This window comes from Momordica charantia, assembly GCF_013281855.1.
Source record: "Momordica charantia cultivar OHB3-1 chromosome 1 unlocalized genomic scaffold, Mcharantia_2.0 BLBB01000001.1, whole genome shotgun sequence".
NCBI classification, from domain to species: domain Eukaryota; kingdom Viridiplantae; phylum Streptophyta; class Magnoliopsida; order Cucurbitales; family Cucurbitaceae; genus Momordica; species Momordica charantia.
In genome coordinates this window covers 20839640-20860287 of record NW_028275157.1, presented here as the reverse complement: position 1 = coordinate 20860287, position 20648 = coordinate 20839640, and the positions used below count along the sequence as shown (strand labels likewise).

The 20648-nt window shown below is 35.9% G+C and overlaps 3 protein-coding genes across 10 annotated transcripts; 1 reads left to right on the top strand and 2 right to left on the bottom strand.

Moving 5' to 3' along the window:
- Positions 1–168: 168 nt before the first annotated feature.
- LOC111005431 (aconitase 1) lies at positions 169–6574 on the bottom strand. Its single transcript, XM_022276920.2, has 20 exons — positions 6433–6574; positions 6199–6303; positions 5737–5897; positions 5554–5646; positions 5285–5470; positions 4999–5160; positions 4597–4741; positions 3670–3812; positions 3530–3586; positions 3256–3335; positions 3093–3168; positions 2692–2877; positions 2403–2470; positions 2197–2315; positions 1993–2114; positions 1736–1834; positions 1172–1651; positions 977–1075; positions 625–867; positions 169–511 (listed from the first exon to the last, which is right to left on the bottom strand). Exons 1-20 carry the CDS (start codon positions 6434–6436, stop codon positions 437–439), a joined length of 2703 nt encoding a protein of 900 aa, XP_022132612.1. The 5' UTR covers positions 6437–6574; the 3' UTR covers positions 169–436.
- A 136-nt stretch (positions 6575–6710) lies between these two features.
- Positions 6711–12127, top strand: LOC111005542 (putative serine/threonine-protein kinase PBL22). 2 transcript variants are annotated; one of them, XM_088126180.1, is made up of 7 exons: positions 6711–6847; positions 8965–9456; positions 10390–10461; positions 10564–10632; positions 10728–10790; positions 10902–11224; positions 11373–12127. In XM_088126180.1, exons 1-7 carry the CDS (start codon positions 6844–6846, stop codon positions 11823–11825), a joined length of 1476 nt encoding a protein of 491 aa, XP_087982306.1. In that variant the 5' UTR covers positions 6711–6843; the 3' UTR covers positions 11826–12127. The 2 variants fall into 2 exon arrangements, with proteins under 2 accessions (XP_087982306.1, XP_022132756.2); XM_022277064.2 differs by lacking the exon at positions 6711–6847 and having other exon boundaries at positions 8793–9456.
- LOC111005543 (putative protein phosphatase 2C 60) lies at positions 12092–15209 on the bottom strand. Of its 7 annotated transcripts, none has more exons than XR_002600746.2 (5): positions 13947–15197; positions 13471–13838; positions 12835–13071; positions 12253–12614; positions 12092–12170 (listed from the first exon to the last, which is right to left on the bottom strand). XR_002600746.2 is itself a non-coding variant. In XM_088126191.1 (5 exons), exons 2-5 carry the CDS (start codon positions 14266–14268, stop codon positions 12354–12356), a joined length of 1188 nt encoding a protein of 395 aa, XP_087982317.1. In that variant the 5' UTR covers positions 14269–14475; positions 15060–15209; the 3' UTR covers positions 12092–12353. The 7 variants fall into 7 exon arrangements, 6 of the variants coding, with proteins under 6 accessions (XP_087982317.1, XP_022132759.1, XP_022132758.1 ...); XM_088126191.1 differs by having other exon boundaries at positions 12092–12614; positions 13947–14475; positions 15060–15209; XM_022277067.2 differs by having other exon boundaries at positions 12092–12614; positions 13947–14594; positions 14736–15196.
- Between the last annotated feature and the right edge of the window lie 5439 nt (positions 15210–20648).

Genomic DNA, 20648 nt, shown 5'->3' with positions numbered 1-20648 from the left:
TACATTAATAAGCCTACAAAATAGTATATTTGAGAATGATTTTTGAAGATCTTGAAAAAGTTCTCAAGGATTTGTAAAATACTTTTAAAGTACTTCTTTCAGAAGTGATGGTGAGAAAAGTGTGTATTTTAAAAACACAAAACACTTATCAAAGCTGAGCGAGAAATATACTAAATATCTGCTCTTCGTCCATCTATTCCATAAAACTTGATCAAATTATTTCATCAATCATTGAAATGAAGAACTTGAAAATTCCAAACAATTCTCTGAAAGAACAAACTTTGTTAAACTATCATCAACGTATGTAATTGCCATTTAATTGCCCCATTTTATTCAGAAGTTCAGTGCTCCAAGCTGAACCCACATCTACTATTTTTCTCACGATGAAAAATATTGGCATGGAAGAAGTTAAAGAATTAACTCCCCCCTCTGCTGCTTAGTGCTTTGCGTCGATCAAATTCCTAATCACATATTGCAGAATTCCGCCATGATCGAAGTATGCCAGTTCCACCTGCACATCAAAGCGGACGAGTTTAGATTGCGAGAAAATGGAAACTTCGACCTGGTTTTTGGGAGTCGTTGATGTTTGGATTCGAGACATGGGGACTATGGTTGGGCAAGTACCTCTGTGTCGAATCTTAGAACGCAACGGAACGACTTCCCGGTGTCTGTCACCACAGCCACATCCTGACCAGGTCTGATTTCACCCACATTGCTTGGAAGATCGATGGTGTAACGCTCGTGCCCAGTCAACCCGAGAGACTCGGCATCCTCCCCAGCCTTGAAACATAGAGGAACAATGCCCATACCGACCAAGTTGCTGCGATGTATACGCTCAAAGCTCTTTGCTATAACTGCTTTAACACCCTGGAAGCGATATTGGAAAAGTATTTAACAATCACAAAGGGGGGTCTTGAGTCTCTAAGCCAATAACTGTTGTAGAATTTAGCTATTAATAAATCATAAAAGTACAAACCAGAAGCATTGGACCCTTGGCAGCCCAATCACGTGAACTTCCGCTCCCATACTCGGCACCAGCGAGAATGATTGTATCATGCCCCTCGCTTTTGTACCTCTGTAAACAGACATATGATCTCAGTACAAGAATGGAGAATCTGAGCCAGGCGATCTCAAAAGTATTGGTTATGGTAAAGAATGATTAAGAACCTACCATTGCAGCATCAAATACAGAGAGTTTTTCCCCACTGGGGATGTGTATTGTCTTGGGTCCAACTTCCCCCTTCAATAGTTTATTGACCAGGCGAATGTTGGCAAAAGTGCCACGCGCCATTATCTCATCGTTCCCACGCCGACTGCCATAAGAGTTGAAATCTCTTCTGTCGACCCCGCGTTCGGTAAGGTACTTAGCAGCAGGGCTATCTTTATGAATGCTACCAGCAGGTGAGATGTGATCTGTTGTAATGCTATCGCCAAAATTGAGCAAGCAGTACGCGTCTTTTACGCCATGAGGCCCCGGAGGAGACATGCTCATATCTTTGAAATAGGGAGGCTCGTGAATGTATGTCGACTTCGGGTCCCAGGAGTAGAGCTTTCCTTCTGGAACGGATAACAGATTCCAAGTTGCATTTCCTTCAGTGATTGCTTGGTATGTGGCCCTAAACATGTCAGGCAGCACACTTGATTGTACAACCTAATGGAGAAATGAATAAGTTCCAAATATAACCCATCCAATAACTCAACTGCTAAAAATGACTTCAAGATTCAAGGAGCTTACATTTGCAACTTCCTCGGTAGTTGGCCAAATGTCCCTGAAAAATATTTTCTTTCCATCCTTTCCCAGCCCAATGGGTTCGGCTTCAAAATCGATATCCACCTGCAAAATAGTCTCCGAGTTAGGAACTTGACGAGTAATCAGTAAGACGTCGAAGTAAATAAATGTAACCATGAGTTATGCACTTCGTGGTTACATTCATATTTCATTTATATGAAATGGAACTGGTTTTTGAGTTGAAGAGATTTTTTCAATCTTACTGTGCCAGCAAGAGCATAGGCAACCACAAGGGGTGGAGAAGCAAGGTAATTAGCCCTTGTCAACGGGTGCACACGACCCTCGAAATTTCTATTTCCAGACAGGACAGCCGCTGCAACTATGTCTGGATGTTCAAATATCATTAACAACACAGTTATTACATATACCTGAAAATAGCATCCGGTCCACCTAATGCAAATAGTTACCATTTTCAGTTATTGCCGAAGCAACTGCTTCGTCGATGTCTCCTGAATTTCCAATGCATGTAGTGCATCCATACCCAACAATATTGAATCCTAGCTGATTAAGATACTTTTGCAAGCCACTGCATATGTCACAATCCATACAGAACAAAACATGAGGATCTCTCTCTTAAAAAAAGAGCCCATTTATTATAGTGTCAAAAAAATACCTCTTCTCCAAATATTTAGTCACAACCCCAGAGCCTGGAGCAAGACTTGTCTTAATCCAGGGCTTAACCTGACATAGAAAGTCTCAACGGAATCAAAATCGATATTGCACTCTTGAACCAGTTACTATGAATTTGATAGGACTAGACTAGATACCTTGAGTAACTTAGTAGTATCTTGTTGTATTTTCTTATTAGAATTTCAAATAAATTTATAAGTCTTATTATCAAAATTTAATAGTGAGAGAGAGAGAGGTGTCATATTAATAGTGGGTGATGATAGACATCTAACCTCTAGCCCAAACTCACAAGCTTTCTTAGCCACCAAAGCAGCTCCAAGCATAACACTTGGATTTGAGGTATTTGTGCAGCTAGTGATAGCTGCAATAACAACATCCCCATGCCTAAGCTGGGCTGGGGATCCATGAAAACTGAACTCTGCAACCTTTGCTTGAGCTTCCTTCGATATCGCAAAACCCTATAACACATCATTATAGAAGAATAATAAGAAGAGTGAAATAGAGGGGTGACGGATTTAAAAGTGTGCAGTCAGAAAAAATTTCTAGTTGAGAACTTCAAGAGCACTCATTTTTGCCCATTAAAATAGCTTTAACTTTATATAGTGTCCAAAAGAATTAAGGATACTTGTAATTTATTTCAAAATTACTGTGCAAAGGTCTAAATGTCCTTCACCTTGAATCCAACTCTATTGTCCAGGCATGCATGCCAATCAGCTTTCATTTCTTTTAAGGGAACTCGATCGTGTGGCCTGAAAATTTTGGTTCAAGAATGTAAGGTTAAAAAATGCGATCAATATTGAAATATACTAGGATAGTTCTAAAATAACTTCAGCTACCTTTTTGGACCTGATATGCAAGGTTCAACATCCAAAAGATTGAGTTCTATACGAGAGGAGTACACTCTTTCAACTTGAGGCTGCATTCATTGAAATCCAACTCAGACCCAAAACAGTTCAAAATATTGAGTGATTTAATGATTCAATGATTCTTACAACCAGAAAAAAGGAACTCAGAGAGAGAGATAGAGCCATATGATTTCTGGTAAAGTTTTTTAAAAATGTCCATGTAAAAATGACAATGAGATAAAGAAAATGGGTAGTTTATAATTACCTCACTGTAGTCCACAAACATCTTGTTAGCCCGGAGATAGGATTCTATCATAGAAATCTAAAATGGTAGTTTTCAAGTTAGCACTCGAATAAAAGCAACGTGAACTATGCTAGCAGAATGTAATTACGAAGATTACTAACTGTTTCATCTTTTCGTCCGGTGAGTTTTAGATACTGCAGGGTGACGTGATCCACAGGAAAGAATCCCATCGTTGCACCGTACTCGGGGGACATGTTGGCAATTGTGGCACGGTCGGCTAAAGACAGTTCACTCATACCTTCCCCTGCATAGAAGAAGCAAAGTGGTATTATAAAATAATGAGTGGCATAACAATTGAAATTGTTATTAAAAATTCGGATGTTATACATATGCAAAATTAGAATAATAATCTCCTGTTTGATTTTTCCTAGTCTCCATCTGTTGGTGGCAAAGTCAAATGGGAAAAAGAAGTCGATTCCTATTCTCCCTTTCCATTCTTCAGTAGTTCAACACATGAGAGGACTGATGGCAGAGGAATTTTAGATAGCAAGTAATTTTTTTTTTTTATAAGAAACAGGGGAAATATATTAGAACTCAAAAAAAGGAGAAACAACCTATGGGCAAGGGCCGAGGAGGCCCTCCCCAAAAAACTACCACATTACAGCTTGCCAATCCCGAGAAAGAGAAGCTAGACTATAATTACAAAAGAATCTCCTATAAGTACGACACCAAGATGCCGTAGTAATTTGTACACTTTCAAAAAAAATATCAAAAGGTTGAGAGGCATTGTTGAAGACTCTTTGGTTTCTTTCATTCCATATACTCCAAAAACAAGCTCTCCCAGCACAACTCCAAAGGACCCTCGCTTTCCCTCTTAGGGTGCCACCGCGAACAATTTCAATCAACCACTCATCGACTTTCTTAGGAAGACAGCCCGAAATGCCATTTATAATCACCATTTTAGATAGCAAGTAATAACCGCATAATAATCCCATCTTTCTCTTATAATCACCATTTTACAGTACTTCTATTAAGTATTTGTCATTTCCAGTACTAGTTACATGCTTGAGAAGTTATATTATGCTTACCATAAAACTCCACAAACTTGCCAACAACACCATGCTTTCTAAGCATTTGAGTAACAGTCAAAACCAAGTCTGTGGCTGTCACACCATTTCTCAGCTTTCCAACTAATTTGAAGCCAACTACACCAGGCAAGACCATGCTCATGGGCTGAAATCGAAGGAAAAAAGAAACGAGAATAAAGTAAACCATTTTTTAAGAAGAGAAAAGTCAACCATTTCTTGAAGAATATAACAAGATTGGAATACCATTAATGCCCCAAATGTATGATTACTAGATATCATTGTTCCAAAGAGGAATTGGAAAATCAAATAATATATAAGAACAGCAAATTTATATCCATTTATTTGGGTAAAACTGAATCCTCAGTTCTCTCAAGAAAATACAAATTCCAAAGTACTCTCTACCTGTCCAAGCATTGCGGCTTCTGCTTCTATCCCACCAACACCCCAACCTGCAACACCCAATCCATCGATCATCGTTGTGTGAGAATCGGTTCCAACAACACTATCAGGGTAAAGCAAGCCATTTGTGTTGAATACAACTCTCCCTAGATATTCGAGATTAACCTGAAAAACAATAGAAGATTAGTTCTAAACATAATGGCTCAAAAAATATTTTTCTTTTAAGCTGACAAGACTATCCGAGTGCCGAAGTCATTCAGGACATGGAAAATCGAATGAATGAGTTTACCTGGTGAACTATACCGGATCCTGGAGGTACAACAAGCATGTTATGGAAAGCACTGGATCCCCATTTCAGAAAACCAAACCTTTCTTTGTTTCGTCGAAATTCAAGCTCCATATTTGCCTGCACTGCATTTTCTGTCTTTGCCACATCAACCTGAACTGAGTGGTCAATGACAAGATCTACTGGAACCTGTGTTCAATTATTCATATATCAGATATAATTACAAATGATAGAAAAATAAAAAAATAGAAGTAATTCAGCTTACTGCTCACCAATGGATTGATCTTATTGGAATCACCACCAAGCCTGTTCATTGCATCTCGCATGCAAGCAAGATCAACGACAGCAGGCACACCAGTAAAATCCTGAAAGACATATTTTTCTTCACATTAAAATGACATCACAATTCCATAAGCAACTTTCCAGAAACAAGATTGGAGAGTTAAAATGCTGACCTGAAGCAGCACTCTAGCAGGTTTGAATGGAATTTCAACCTGTTTGGGAGAGGTGTTCTCCCAATCCAGAATCTTCTCGACATCCTTCGCCTTAACGGCGAACTCATCGCAGTTTCGAATGGCCGATTCGAGAAGTATCCGGATGGAGTATGGCAGCCTTTCTGCCAAAGAAACACCCAGCCAACAATCAAAATCCAACCCATTATAACGTTTCAGCAGTTTCAACTCAGACCACTCAAACCAACCATGTTTTTAGCTCGGAAGCAGTGAGAATCAAATAAAGCTATCAACGAATCTCATGAAAATGGGCTTGTGGAAAGAAAAAGCGTCTGTTCATGAATGATTCGAAAGGGAAAAGTCACAAGAACAAACACACTCCAGGTTTCCTTTTTCCTTAGTATTTCACAGGAATCAAGCAAACAGTAAAAAAGAGAAGGGAAAAAAAAAGGCAGGACCACTCACCGATTCTAGGATCGTTCAAAGCAGGCAAGCTGTAGTACTTTCCAAACGCACCCCCTTCGGGATTCTCAAGCGTCTTCAAGATGCTATTGAAAGGATTTTCTGTCGCTGTAAAAAAACCAACAAATCGAACATCAGACAATTTAAAAGAACACCCAAAGTAGCCCCAAACATGCAAACAACAGAAACCCAGAAAGAGAGAGGGAGCAAAGATCGATTTGACTGGAAGAAGAGTACCCATGGATGTGATGGATGTGAAAAATCCGCGAGCAGAGAACGAGATCAATCAACTAAAGAAACCAAAGCAGAAAGAGAAAAAAATGGAGGTAGAAATAGTAAGAAATCAACTCGGCTGGATCGAAATCTCAAAAAAATGGAGAGAGAAATAGAAGGGGGAATCGAAAAGGGAAGACAATGTCGTAGGCGGGCGCAGTAAAAGGTGGAACGTTTTTATGGAGCGGTCAGTCATCACATTTTGTCTATATGGGATCTCTGGATGTCGCAGAGGCGGAAAGATCAGTTCTGAGTGGGCGGTCCCTACACCTCCCAACTACCCCATTCGCAACATATTTGGTGCAATTTTGCCACTTTCTTGCATGTTCTTCATTCAGTTCATGAACCCTTAAGCAAATTGATCAAATTTTTGACATGGGTATGCGTTTTTATTAACTTGTCACCAGCAATTCTTAAACTTAATCCTTTTGGAGCATGTTTTTCCTCTGAATTTTGGAGTATTCCTCTGGGGAAAGTGGGATTTCTGGTAGTTTTTTTTTTTTTTTCCTTTTTCTTGAAGTCTTCGTATGAATGATGTGCGGGGAGGAATTTGGATAAGATTGTGAGTAATTAACAAATTACACAGGGTTTTTTTTTTTACAGAATTTGTTGTTTGAAGTAGTTTTCAGAAGTAAAAAGAGAGCAAATTTGAGATTTTTACAGACAACGAAAAGCTGACACATTTTTTATTTCTCGACCAACTATGAACAAAGGCAATCGCATTCGCATTTACAGATGGCGGTAGTAATCTGCCAGCGAGGCTCAGTCGTACCATATTATTGCGATGTCTAAAATTTAAGCCATTTTCCTATTTTTGTCTTCTCTCTTTATTTTTACTCCCAATTTCTTCAAAATTCATTTTGATTCTTTATTTTGTTCACTTAAATTAGAATTAAAGTATTTAATATGATTTTTAATAATAAAATTTATCTATTATTATTTAATGGAATCAACAAAATAACTCGTTTTAATTTCTTAATTGTCTTAGTGAGTAAAGGAGACTCTTAATTGTCTTGGCCCAAATCTATTAAATAGATCAAACCTTAAAATGGTTGAATGAAAAAAATTCTCTTAAAAAGCTATCTTGCTTTCTAAAGGTAGTATTCTTTGTTTTCTCAAAATATGTTTTCGACTTTATTTCTTTTAATTAAATCATGTTATTGGATCTGCTAAATCAATTTATAGTAGATGTTCTACTGCGTCTGACAACTAGATTTGTTTTAGCTTTCCATAGTCAGGTCCAACAATGTTGAAGAATTATTTTATAAAGAAAATTTATAGTGTGAATGGAAGGAGTATGTCTCATGAATTATCTCTTTTCTTTTTCTAACTTTTTTATATGTTAGGTACCTTTTGTTCTAATTTTCTTTTTTAATTTTAAATAAATTTGATTTCTTTTATTTCTTATTATCAATTTGTCAATTTAAACTTCAAATTTATTTCTTTAAAGTTAAACTTAAATTATATATTTTTAAGCTGAAATTATATAAGCTAAATATATAACTTACCCCTCTTAATATTTGAACGTCTTTTAAATTTAATTCCTTATATTTTAATATTTTTCAATTATATCTTACCATGAGTAGATTCTAAAATTAGGTAACAATAAACTTACACGGTATGATACTGAGTAAATTGATCATAAATTTAGAAGATGAATTAAGTTGTCCCAGAAGAGTATAGTCAATTACTGCTGAATTATATTCATTTTGACTCTCCATTTGTGGTATTAAAAGAGAATTTATATGATCGTGTAGCATGTATTATTGTGTATTGTCGTTTACGTTAGGTGGGAATTGGGATTCATTTAATTATAAAATTGTCTCTTTAATCCCGCCGGTGTTTGTATGAGCTCGCCATGCTGCATCCGTATTTAACTTCCATGAATTTGATGTGGGAGGTTTCCATTGGGCTCCTGTATTGTCTTCAATTCGCCTTGTCAGTTGCAAGTCCTTGTTTGTCGACTTTCCTTCTAGATCTGTGTTTCGACCTGTTGATTATGTATCTGTCAATCGCCAATTGAATGTCTCTAGTTTTTTAATGAACACCTTTGAAAATTGATTTGTTTCTCATTTCCCAAATCTGCCAAGCTATGCTTCTTCTACGTTCTTCTTCACCAGTCTTATCAATTAGTCACTCCCAAGACGAAACATAGGGATACAATTTATCCATATATCTTTAATTAGTTTACATTCCTGTAGGATACGTTGAGTAGTCTCTTTTTTTGGATACGTTGAGTAGTCTCTTTTTTTCTTGCAAGGACAAAACATTTTTTCGGGATTGATAACTCTGATTTTAATATTTGGGGACACATTAGTCCCATAAAATTAATCCATAACGCACACGTACCATTTATGTATGTATTTTTATGGCCCTATGTTTTTGTCTCTGTGTGCCGTCCTGCAGCGAAGAAGAAGAAGAAGAAAACGACTCGGTCTTCGCTGATTTCTTTAATCCTTCAACTTAAATCCACTGAGCTTCCTCCTAATTTTGCAGATTCAAACATGACACTCTCTCGAGAACAGCAATTTTTACATCTTCTTGTACGACGGCGTTTACGTTTCGCTCAAGAAATCGGCTTATTCGCCGTAGCAGCGGCCTTTTCGCCGGCGGCAATGGCGGAGTCGGCGGTGGATACTCCGCCATCGCACCGGAGAAATCTGGGGGTAGTAATTGTGGTGTGCGTTGCGGTGGCGGTGTCGTTGGGCGCGTTGCTGTTGTGTGTGTTTGGCCGGAAAATCGTGGCGAGTTTCCGGCAGGCGCGGCGGAAGCCTAGAGGAAGGCCGAGGGATGAGAGTGGCAGGACGAAGCTGAGGAGGTTCGGATTCGAGGAATTGGAGAAGGCGACGAAGAATTTCAGTAGCGAAGTTTTGTTGGGTTCTGGTTCGTTCGCTAATGTTTATAAAGGCGTTTTTGAGAGTGAAGAAATTGTGGCCATAAAGAGACCGCACGCTGATTCCTACACAAGTGTTGAAGAATTCAGAAATGGTACAAATATTCCTCTTTCTAATTCCCCTTTATATTTACTTTTTTTATTCTTTTTAACAATAATACACGTTTATTCGATAGTACCTATCTTTTTATCGATATCTATCGATATCGTTAAAATTTTGACAAATTAGAGAGGAAAATGTAGAAAAAAGAGAAAATTTCACCGCTACTTAGTTTTAGATGGGTGGTGATTATTTTTCTTTTTAGAAAAGATTAGGACATGTCTCACAGTCTGGTTCGTGAAATTTGAAAATGTGACTAATATATTAGTATTTATTAAATTTAAAGTTTAGAAGGATATATATTAGACACAATTGAAATGTATAAGGTTTGTTCAATGTATTTTAAAGTTTAAAGATCTATTAAACATAATATTGAAAGTTGAAAGATGTTTAGACACATTTTAAAACTCGAAGATTTATTAGACATCATACTCAAAGTTTAAGGATCAAAATTGTAGCCAACATGAACTTAACTTAGCGGTAATCGACATTAAGATATCATGAGTTTGAGTCCTGCATACCCTCTTGCTAATAGTCATTTACCCACTTTTTGGTCATGCCTTTTGAGAACAATTTGTTTATATCTTAAAATTTAACGAGATCACACCATTGTAACTCACAACTTTTGTTTGACGTTCGAATACATACGTTTCATGGACAATGACGTTTAATAATATATAAGCTATCAACTTAAATTTTTTTTGGTTTAGCTTACACAATATCAAAATAAAAAGTTAAGTTGGGTTCGAACTTCTCATAATCTCGTAAACACATAATCTTTCTTTCCTTGACACCCAATTGAATTGTGCCCCTTAATGAAAACATCTAAAAACAACTTTATAACATCATTTCTCGAACAACATCAAAATGAAAACTTCAAAAAAGTTGAGGTCCTAATTTAGTTCTAAGTGTTGGTTTTTGATAACAGAAGTGAAGCTGCTGTCATCAGTAAAGCACAAGAACCTTGTAGCTCTGGTGGGATATTGTGAAGAAACTACAGGTACAATAATTATTAATTATAATCACACAACACCTCAAAATTAGATCAGAAGCTAGAGCAAACTTAGCAAAATTTTAAGTTGATTGATTAATTTATTGGCAGAGAATGGAGGTGAGAGAATATTGGTTTATGAATACGTGCCAAATGGATCGCTGCTTGATTACATAATTGGTAAATTTTATATAATAATTTCATGTCATTTTCTTAATATATATAAATATTTGATCAAGTTTTGTTGTGCTGTGAGCTGTGGTTTTTTTGCATAGGCCGTGAAGGAAGAAGCTTGACTTGGAGACACAGAGTTAACATAGCTATTGGAGCAGCCAGAGGTATTGAAATTGCTTTTGCAGAGCCTAAAAAATCAAATTTTGATCAACTCTAGCGTGCAAAATCTTGTAGATTCAAAAGAAATTCAACAATGTGTGTATACTTTTTTGAAGGGATTGCTCATCTGCACATTGGGATGAAGGAGAGCATAATCCACAGGGACATAAAGCCAAGCAACATCTTGATCGGAGACGGATTTGAGGCAAAGGTTTGTGACTTCGGGCTAGTGAGATCGGGCCCCGTTGGCGATCGATCGCATGTGAGCAGCCAGATCAAAGGCACACCGGGCTACCTTGACCCCGCCTACTGCTCTAGCTTCCACCTGACTCCCTTCAGTGATGTCTATAGCTTCGGCATCATTCTTTTGCAACTCGTCTCTGCTCGTCCTGTCCTCCCTTCCAACCAACCCCTCCCTGATTGCCATATTGTTGAATGGGCAAGCAACCTCTCCCTATGCATCTATTTGTATTTACTATTTTAGAATACCCAAATTGAAATGTGTAGAGCTTTAGGAGGCCTTTTGGAGCGTGAGTTTAATATCTTAAGTTCGAGAATTGAAATTTGAATTGATCGTGAAATTGCAGGCGAGACCAAGCTTAGAAGCAGGCAGAGTTGAAGAGGTTTTGGATGCAAATCTTCTTGCAGAGCCATGTGACATGGAAGTGATGCTAAAGATGGGGCAACTTGGACTGCAATGCACTTCACAACATCCCAAACACCGCCCAACCATGACTAAGGTTTGGCTAGAGCTAGAGGAAGCTCTTCATGTAGCTGACAACTTCATCAACAAGACGAAACTTCCGAGGCAGAAATCAACGGATCTTTGGTTCGGCAGGTCGACGGAATTTGAATACTCTCAAAGCCTAGTGAGCATTGAAGGCATCAAACTCGAGAAGTTTCACGTCGAAATGGATGGTTTTGCATTCAAGAGTGTAAGCTTAAAGTGCCTGGAGATTAATAGTCTCTGCATCGACATCGATCAGACAAGTATCAAACAGCTGCCCGTGGCTGCAAATGATGAACAAAATAAGAACTGATTGTGACAAAGATGCATAAAAATAGACCGGGCCAGATTCGGTTCAGCTCGGTTTTTCTCTGGTCTGTATAGTTGATTGAACATTTGGTGCAGACAATTCAGTTTTCAGGAACAGAACAGAAGCTTCTATTTTCTGGAATAATTCTTCAACTTCTTCCATAGAATTTATAGAGCCCAAGCAATGTAATCCAAAATGAATGGGAAGAAAGAAAGGGAAAATTTTTGAAAATGTAAAGATGAAATGAAATGAAAGAAAATCTTCTTGGCTAGAAGAAAAAGAAGGCTACCTTAGATTAAGCTCTATTTCCCTGGTTCTTCCTTTACTTTCTGCTCAAATTGTTGGAAACTACATAGAGTACATGCCATGTTAAGTGTTAAATCATGCATAAAAATAAAAAATTACTGAACCTTCTTGTGTTAACTTATACTTGATATTCATTTGCTGATGGGTCATGGAAGTTCTGAAGACCCAGAACTAGGTAGGTACATAAACAGCTAGAAGAAGAGTGGTCAGCTTCATCAGATTGTGTTAAGTTTCTGCAGGTGTGGCACAAGGGGCTAGAGATTTTGTAGGTAGGATAACCCCCCTCCCTCTCAAAGACATAGTACGGCCTCGGACTGAGCTCGCTCTGCTCACGAGATTTGAGTCAAGAAACACAACTATGACTGTGATGTCGTCATGAAAATGGCGGCGGACACCACGGTCGATTTCCCTCAAATCTGAATATCGCATTTCTCGTTTCTTAGCTGCTTCCTGCATTGCAGTCTTCACCAATCTCTTAGCACTTCCCTGCATGAACAAAAGCAGAAGATTTAAATTTGGCTTTTCCATTCCCAATTAGCTTTTCACCGCCACTTTTTATGAGCATAATGCAACTTTAAACAACGGGAACAATCAGAAACACAGCACGATGAGCAGATAACTAGTAGATTCAGATATCGACCAGTTCCTTGGCAATGGAAATACATTTCAAGTACAATCAACATTAACGGCGAGATAAATATCTTACATTATGCGGATTATTTTGAATGATATCCACGGCCTGCTGATTGCTAATGTGCTCCCACAGGCCATCAGAGGCAAATATGATAAACTGATCATGTGGTTGAAGTTCATGCACCGAAATTGATGGTTCGCAGCTCAATATTGGCCGAGAGAACGGTTCGCGGAGCCTAAACTTAGCATACAATGGTTCCCTGTTGAATTCAGCCTTCTTTAGATACGCGTCACCAATGGATCTGGAAACCTGGACGAAGACATGCTTAAAACGCCTTGTATGACAATTTAAGATAAATTTACGTTAAGGAAACAGCGTCATCCATGCAAATGTTGCTATAATGAAACAAGGACCTCTTAAGCATTTCTAATTGAGAGGGAGAGAGAGGAAGATGAACTTGCTAGAAGTGAAAAACAGAGCTCTTTACTGACAAACCAATAGATAAGCAAGTGTAGAGCAACAGTTTTTTTCCCCTCTTGTCTTCACTAAAAGAAATCTCTGGGCTCAAGGCCTGACCTCAATAGTTCAGTAACATACAAAAGACTATAACAAAGCCTAAAAACGCATTCATCTTCATGCTTCACACTTCGTTCACAATACTTAAGATGACAATTATATCCTCGTGTTTGGCAGTATAAAAAAAGTTACCTGTATTAAGCCTTTTACTCGCCATACATTATGCTTCAAAACTACTATGTGGGAGTCATCTGGGTGTAGAGAATGCATCTCACTTCTGACGGATTCTATGCTCACATTATGCTCTGCTGATAACTGAACGGCAATAACCTCGTCAGTCGCCCGCACGAGCCTTCCCAGCACAGCACGGGAATCACCAAGGTTGGCTATGTAAAGGGTGCCATCGCAGATCACACCGACCAGGCAGCATGAACCAACAGCTGCAATTTGGGGCTTCATTTGCCATTGTTTGGTCACTAGAGAAATAAAGCCTTCTTCTGTAGCTTGAAATGCTTTCTTTATCACATCAGATGACATTGATTGTTGCTCTGAGGTGAACCCTGCATTTTCAAATGAAAAGCTCAGACTCAATTACACTAAAGAACATGAACTCATTTTAAATCTTAAACCCCAAGTCCAACAATCATAATTACAACACGAGTTCTTACTTTTCAGATGCTGGAAAAGATTATCATATACGTAATTTGATGCCTCAGGCCCACCATGGCCATCATAGACACCAATAAAGGTTCCATATGGGCCGGATTCAAGCAAGCTCAACGGACCCGATTCGATCTGGCTCTGATCCTCTAGCAAGTTGTTGGCCTGGACAACAGCCATTGAAAATTCACCATTCACGTGTTGTCCTATATCTTTGTACCAAAGCAGCCCTTCATGACGGCCCCCTGCTGAATCCAAACCGCTGTGTACGATATTGTCCGAGGACGGCAGCCAGCAAGCCCTCAGAAAGTTCATCAAGCTGGATAACATCCCTCATTTCATCAACGCCAACCCCTTAACTCCACATTCAAAAAGGATAACAGTACCATTCTTGTCCAAAAGCCCCCACCAGCCCGCTTTTCCAGCAAACCAACAAACCAATTAGAAGAAAATAAATCACTCTCAATAAGCAAAAAAACTCCTCAATCTGATAATTGGCTCCTCTAAGTGCATATTTCGGTCAACTATCTCGATGAACTACAATAAACACAAAATGGAACAGAAACCCATCATCTCTTCTGCTTCCAAATCAAATTCAACACAGGAAAACAAAAACTCTCGTAATACGTTGACCAAATATCGAAACTAAGAAAGAGCTGCAGCAAACACACAATCCAACATTTACATTCAGCACACGAATCAGAAACCAACTCATTCTCACACCTAAATTCCGAAGACTAAACGACGAGTACGAACTACAGAAATAAGAGACGATGAAAAGAGGAATATGAACTCACTCTAAAATTAGGCTATTCGATCAGTTCGGTCAGCTACTAAATGACACCAAACGAAAACGATAGAGATCTACAAGAGACGGGGCAATACACGTGGGTTCGAAAAGCGGTAGATCCACAGATTAAATGAAACGAAAACAGTAGGAAACAGGGGTTTGAAATTCATCGGCCACCATAAAATAGAAAATCTCCCAAAACTTTTTGTTCCGTTTTCTGGGGCACGATGGAAATTGAAGAAGAAGAAGAAAAACCCTCAATCGGTGCGAAGAAATGAAGTGAGATTCAGAGGAAAAACGGAACTGAAATACTTTGGTGTGACAGTGGCACCTGGAACTCGTCTAAAAGGAAAACCAACAGCGATGGCGGAAAGGCAAAAATTGCATATGGGGTTTCAATGGGCTCCACAAATATGAACCAGAGACACAGAAAGTGGATGCAAAGGGGAAGAATGGAATAGAACAATATCACTGATCACTACCATTATTTATTATAATTTTGCTTCAAAGTTTGTACCTTTCTCTGTGTGGCCATGTTAGTTCTTTTTATTTATTATTATTATTATTTTGCAAGCTCTTATAAGATAAATGTGGGACTGTTGGTATGGAGAAGATTTCTATGAAATTAAATAATTTTCAAAAGCTGTTTGCAATGGAGATATTTTTTAAAATAATTAATTGAGCTTTTGGTTTTTGAAGGAAAAAAAAAAGTTTCTAAAAATAGTCCATGGGAGTAAAGTAAAAGACTTCCACCAAAAGGAAAAAAAAAATTTACAAGACACCTAACTCATTTCTTCCTTATTTTTTATAATTGTTGTAGTTAAAAAAGAAAAAAATGACCTCTTAGACTATAAATAAAAATTTTAAAATAATGATATATAGTTTTTATAAAACATATTAGAATGGAGAGATCAAAATAGGCGTTTTAAAAGTTGACATTAAAATGAAAAAGAGGGTTAATAAAATGAATCAAAATTAAAATTGGACTGAGTAAAACAATATTTAAACTGAAATATTAAAAAAAAAAATGTGGGAGTGTTGGTTGAGTTATTGGTAATGAGGTCCATCGTGTCTGTGAATTGTGATGCCCCAATCCCTCTCTTACCGCCCAGGGGTTTCTTCTTGTGACCTTTTTTTAATTTGCATACGTGTCTCCTATTTTCACGGTCAACTTTGCCACGTGGCACGTGTTACCCTTTTTCTTCAACTGCCTTCCCCTATTTTCCCTTTCTTCTTCTTTATTTTCCATTCGTATATAATTCGCCCCACGCCCTCCCATTGACTTTACCAGTAGATTTTTATATTTTTTATGCAATAAATATGAAGATAAAGGTCAAAACGAACATAGCTCAACGATAATTGACATATATCTCTAATAAAGAGGTTATGAGTTCGGTCCTCCACTTTTATACTATATATATATATATATATATATATGAAGATAGATAGTCTTTATATACATATATATATATATATATAAAGATGAGATATTGAACATTCAACTTTAAAAAATAAAAAATAAAATAAACTTAACTGTCGATGTTGACATTTCTTTTTCTTCTTTTTAATTCATTATTTATCGGATTTATTTCTCTCCCTCATCGCAAACTTATTTTGTATTGATCTTTTTATTCAAAATGTGAATATAATCTCATACTACTTATATCTAAGATTGATTTGCTTGACCTTTTATGAAGAGTTATATGTTCAAAATTACTCATTATGCTATAAGAATAATGATAAAATGAAAAGGACTTTGTAAGGTATAAGGAGACTGCACCAAAGTATTGATTAAAAAATAATAATTAAACCAAATGCATTAATTGGAGAGTGAAAACGATAAAACCAGGTAAATGCAATTTTGGACCAATTTACATAATTTAGTTGATATTGTATACATTTTTATTTTTTAAATTATAAGTTTAGTTTATAAATTTTTAGAGCTGTGTCTAATATATCTAATAAATTTTTAAATTTCTATTACCGTATTTAATAGGTTTTTAGAATAGTTTTTCATTCTTAAAATAGTGTCTTAAAAGCCCATAACCTACGGGTTTTATGTAGGAAGACATCAAACTTTAATTATGTCTAGTAGATTTATAAGAGGCAAATTTTTAATTATGTCCGGTAGATTTATCTGAGGCAGTCCATTAAAATCTTTTGATTTTAAGTTACACTTTGTTATCTAAGTTGTATCTTTTAGTTGACGATTAACTACGTAGCCATCAATGTTGAGCTGGTGGGTATATTTAAACATTTTATTAGTCAAAACGCGATATAGTTCATTAGGATTCTTAAATATCATTATTTTGTGATCATTTTATCACTTTCTGCTTAACCTAAAAATTTATGATTTATAAAATACTTTTTAAATTTTAAAGGCCTATTAGACACAAAATTAAAAATCGAATAACTTATTAAACACAAATATTCAAATTTCAAGAACCAAAGTTCATCGATCTAAATTAAATATAACACGGTAGATAAAATATTTATATTATCATTTTAAATATCAATTATTTTACCTCATAATTATTAAACTTACGGGAAAAAAAAAAACTTAAAATTGGGACCGGGACTTTGGAGTTTGTACCAATCCATTTAGTCAACAAATCGACCATTTATATTATCTTCTTATTATTTTTTGAGTTCACCGTCCGTCTCCGTCCCTTTCATAGAAATTGCGATTAGAAGATACGATGATGGTGGCAAATGGAGACTGGGAAAAGCCCTGGCGGCGGCCGGCGGGAAATACTAAAGACAAAAAACGCGTATTTCTTTTTCAAGAATACTTACAACTTTATTGGTAAACATCAATTTTATACTTAATAATTTGACTAATAGAAAATAAAAATGCATAGAAAGATATTTTTTCTATTTTTCAAAAAATAAAAAATAAAAGAAGTGTTAAATTTTTAATTGTGATCGGTAGGAAGATGAGTACTGTACCTAAATATTATTGTTCGTATTTCACTATGATATATTCTTTAGCTACTCGACATACAAGGCTTTTGGTGGGTCTTCTTCTCATATGGGGTTGAAACCACTTAAGACGGTTAAATTTGTTCTTCTGTTGGTTTTTCTTTACCTCTTAGTAAGACTCGTGATTTCTACATATTTCTTCTCCATAAACAATATTGTTGCATTTTGATGTTCATTGCCACTACTTTACTCATTAGGCTCATTGGTTTAGTGATGAAAATCCTTCTCTTTAAATAATAGATTTATGTGTGAAACATCCCAAGAACATACTTTACAACAACATTTTTCTTCCGAGGCAATTGTAAATAGATTATATGCAGTCGTTTCGCCCCTTGTTCCCCAGTAAAGGTAATATGTTCTCATAAAAGGTTGTCTCCATTCTAACCTAGCTAGCGAGCGATCCTAATTTACGACAAAGAACAAGACGAGAATCGAGCATACTTTTTGTTTACTAATCTTAAAAATAGTAATATATATATATGTGTGTATACAACATAAGGGGTAAATTGACATTTTCATAATACTACAAAAAAAGAATCGACAAAATAGGAAGAATATCAATAAAATTTCACTAACATATACATAATATTAACGTTAGTCGTTTTAACTTATTTAGAAATGGTGAGACAATTATATGTTAATTTAAATATTTTTTCGAGTTTTTAATTTTTTCATAAATATTCATCGACATCAATATTTCTATGAAATTGATAGTTCGATATTTCTTTCCAGATCGACATTTTAAAATATTGGCATATAGAGGCCAAATATTGAGCTGAAAAATGGGCGTTGCTATTGTTTTGATGGTTTGTTTTGGATTTTGTTTCAGTGGCGAACATAAGCACTACTTTTTTGTTGAAGCAGAACGAAGGGCGCGTTAAACCCGTGGTCGCGCCACCAACCCAGCCAACCCCCACTTCCCTTTTGCCCCCATCTTAAAGAGATCATCTTCAATTTCTCATATCATATCACCACTTCCCTGTCAAATTCTAAGCTTCAATCGGAGTATAGTTTAGTACAAAAATACTAAAAAACACGTATTATTACCTTATTTAAAGTTAGAGATTTACTTTTTAAACTTAATCTTTGTACTTTGCATTTGATTTATTTTGATCCCTGTACTTTAAAATATATGTTGTGGTCTCTATATTTTGTAAGAGTAACTATTTTACCAAAGCGAGCCTAGTTTAATGGTAATTGACATATATCTCAAACCAAAAGTTTGTGAATTTGATCCTCTGCCTCTACATGTTATACTCAAAGTAAATGTTTTGAAAGTACATTAATCAAAATGAACTAAAACATAAAATACATTAACCAAAATAGTATTTAAATGGAAAATAAAAAGTACTGGAAGTTTCAAACTATATAATTCTACACTTTAAGAACAGATTTGACGACCTATTGATATTTGTAATATATATTTTTTAGGACAACAATATGTTGGAGTAGGAATTTGAATCTATGACCTTTTTAATCGAAAAATATGTATGTGAAATAGACTATAGATCTTGTAATATTTGATTATCTAGATATTAGTAGAATTTGAATATCCTGACTAGGTGGAGGTGGTCAACTATGAAGTTTGTGCTAATTCTTCTAAAATTTCTTTATTATATATATACTTAAAGTTGTTGGCTCGCCTCTACCCCTCCTGTTTATTATTATTCTTTTATATTTTTTGTCCAATTTTTTATTTTTTTAAATAAAGAATTTGAGCCCCTCTAATTATAAAATTTTGGATCCTCAGAACTTTTTAAAAAATATTATATCACAAAATAGAGGATAATTATTTGAACCTAAAAATCTACGACAAAGACAATGATGCCTTATAAATATAGTTCGGTTGAGCAGTTACGAATCTAAAATTTTTGTTAAGAGGACGTAGTAATCCTATAGTTAAAGAAAGATAAAATTCATACCATTAATCTTCAAATTATTGACTTCTTTACAGTCTACTAAATTCAAACTTAAAATTTTATAAAAGAAAAACAATGAAATCTCTAAAATTTGATAATATCTACGGAGAGAAAAAAAAATATCGGTACAATAATTTATATAGAAAACAAATATCTATATATAATAAGTTAATAACAACATATAAATTGAAATAAAAAGGACGATATTTTGCCTTTTTCATATATAATACAAAGTCTTGAGGTGAGGTAGCCGCTCTTTCTCTTGAGATTAGAAATTTAAATTATCAACCATACTTGTGGTAGAAAATAAAATTATGTTTTTTTAAGTATAAGACGTGGGATTGGGAAATCGGACTCACAACCTTTTTGATTGAAGATATATGTCAATTACGACCGAGCTATGTCGCTTTGGCGAAAATAAAATTATGTTGATTGTAATAAAAAATTATTTTTTAATACCAATGTACAAGTAACACGAATAAAAATATGTGTGATGATAATATTTTGCCTGCCGTGACGCTGTTAGAGAAATGCCACTCTGTTTAGCGGGCTTTCAATATGGTATGTCGGCCCAATACATACCTCCCATCCCATGTCTCATTCGAATATTTATATTTTTTAATACCAATTTAGATGCCATTATAATTCAAGGAAGGTATTTTGGTCTTTTTCGAAGTGGGAGATAAAAATAACAATAATAATAATTGACGGCCTACGATCTATATGATCCAAAAGGCTCGGACCGATGATACTAATGACCTATAAAAAAGAGTTAACACTCTGACATTTTTGTTAGTACTTATCCAATCTATATTCTAAAAAATATAGTTTTATGTATCTTGTGTGAGAGGGGAAGATCTCTATTTATAGAGGTGAGCTATTGACATAACTTTCGATAGCGCTCCAACAACTCTCTAACTGTCCGGAAATTACGGCATCTTGTCTGGAATCCTGTTTGGTGATGACAGATACTCTTTAAGCTTGACTCGTCCTTTGTGTAGGTCGGTCAAGATGGAGAA

What these genes read in the sequence shown, in the direction of transcription:
- LOC111005431 (XM_022276920.2), bottom strand. An exon ending in TTTGAACGATCCTAGAATCG is followed by an intron (nt 5,898 to 6,198) that starts GTGAGTGGTCCT and finishes TTTCTTTGGCAG; the next exon opens with AAAGGCTGCCATACTCCATC. An exon ending in CCAAGGGTCCAATGCTTCTG is followed by an intron (nt 868 to 976) that starts GTTTGTACTTTT and finishes TATCGCTTCCAG; the next exon opens with GGTGTTAAAGCAGTTATAGC.
- LOC111005542 (XM_022277064.2), top strand. Translation starts at nt 8,823, where the DNA reads ATGTATGTATTTTTATGGCCCTATGTTTTTGTCTCTGTGTGCCGTCCT. An exon ending in GCTGCTTGATTACATAATTG is followed by an intron (nt 10,633 to 10,727) that starts GTAAATTTTATA and finishes TTTTTTGCATAG; the next exon opens with GCCGTGAAGGAAGAAGCTTG. An exon ending in AGCTATTGGAGCAGCCAGAG is followed by an intron (nt 10,791 to 10,901) that starts GTATTGAAATTG and finishes ACTTTTTTGAAG; the next exon opens with GGATTGCTCATCTGCACATT.
- LOC111005543 (XM_088126191.1), bottom strand. Translation starts at nt 14,268, where the DNA reads ATGTTATCCAGCTTGATGAACTTTCTGAGGGCTTGCTGGCTGCCGTCC. An exon ending in GAGTAAAAGGCTTAATACAG is followed by an intron (nt 13,072 to 13,470) that starts GTAACTTTTTTT and finishes GTCTTCGTCCAG; the next exon opens with GTTTCCAGATCCATTGGTGA. An exon ending in TTCAAAATAATCCGCATAAT is followed by an intron (nt 12,615 to 12,834) that starts GTAAGATATTTA and finishes TTGTTCATGCAG; the next exon opens with GGAAGTGCTAAGAGATTGGT.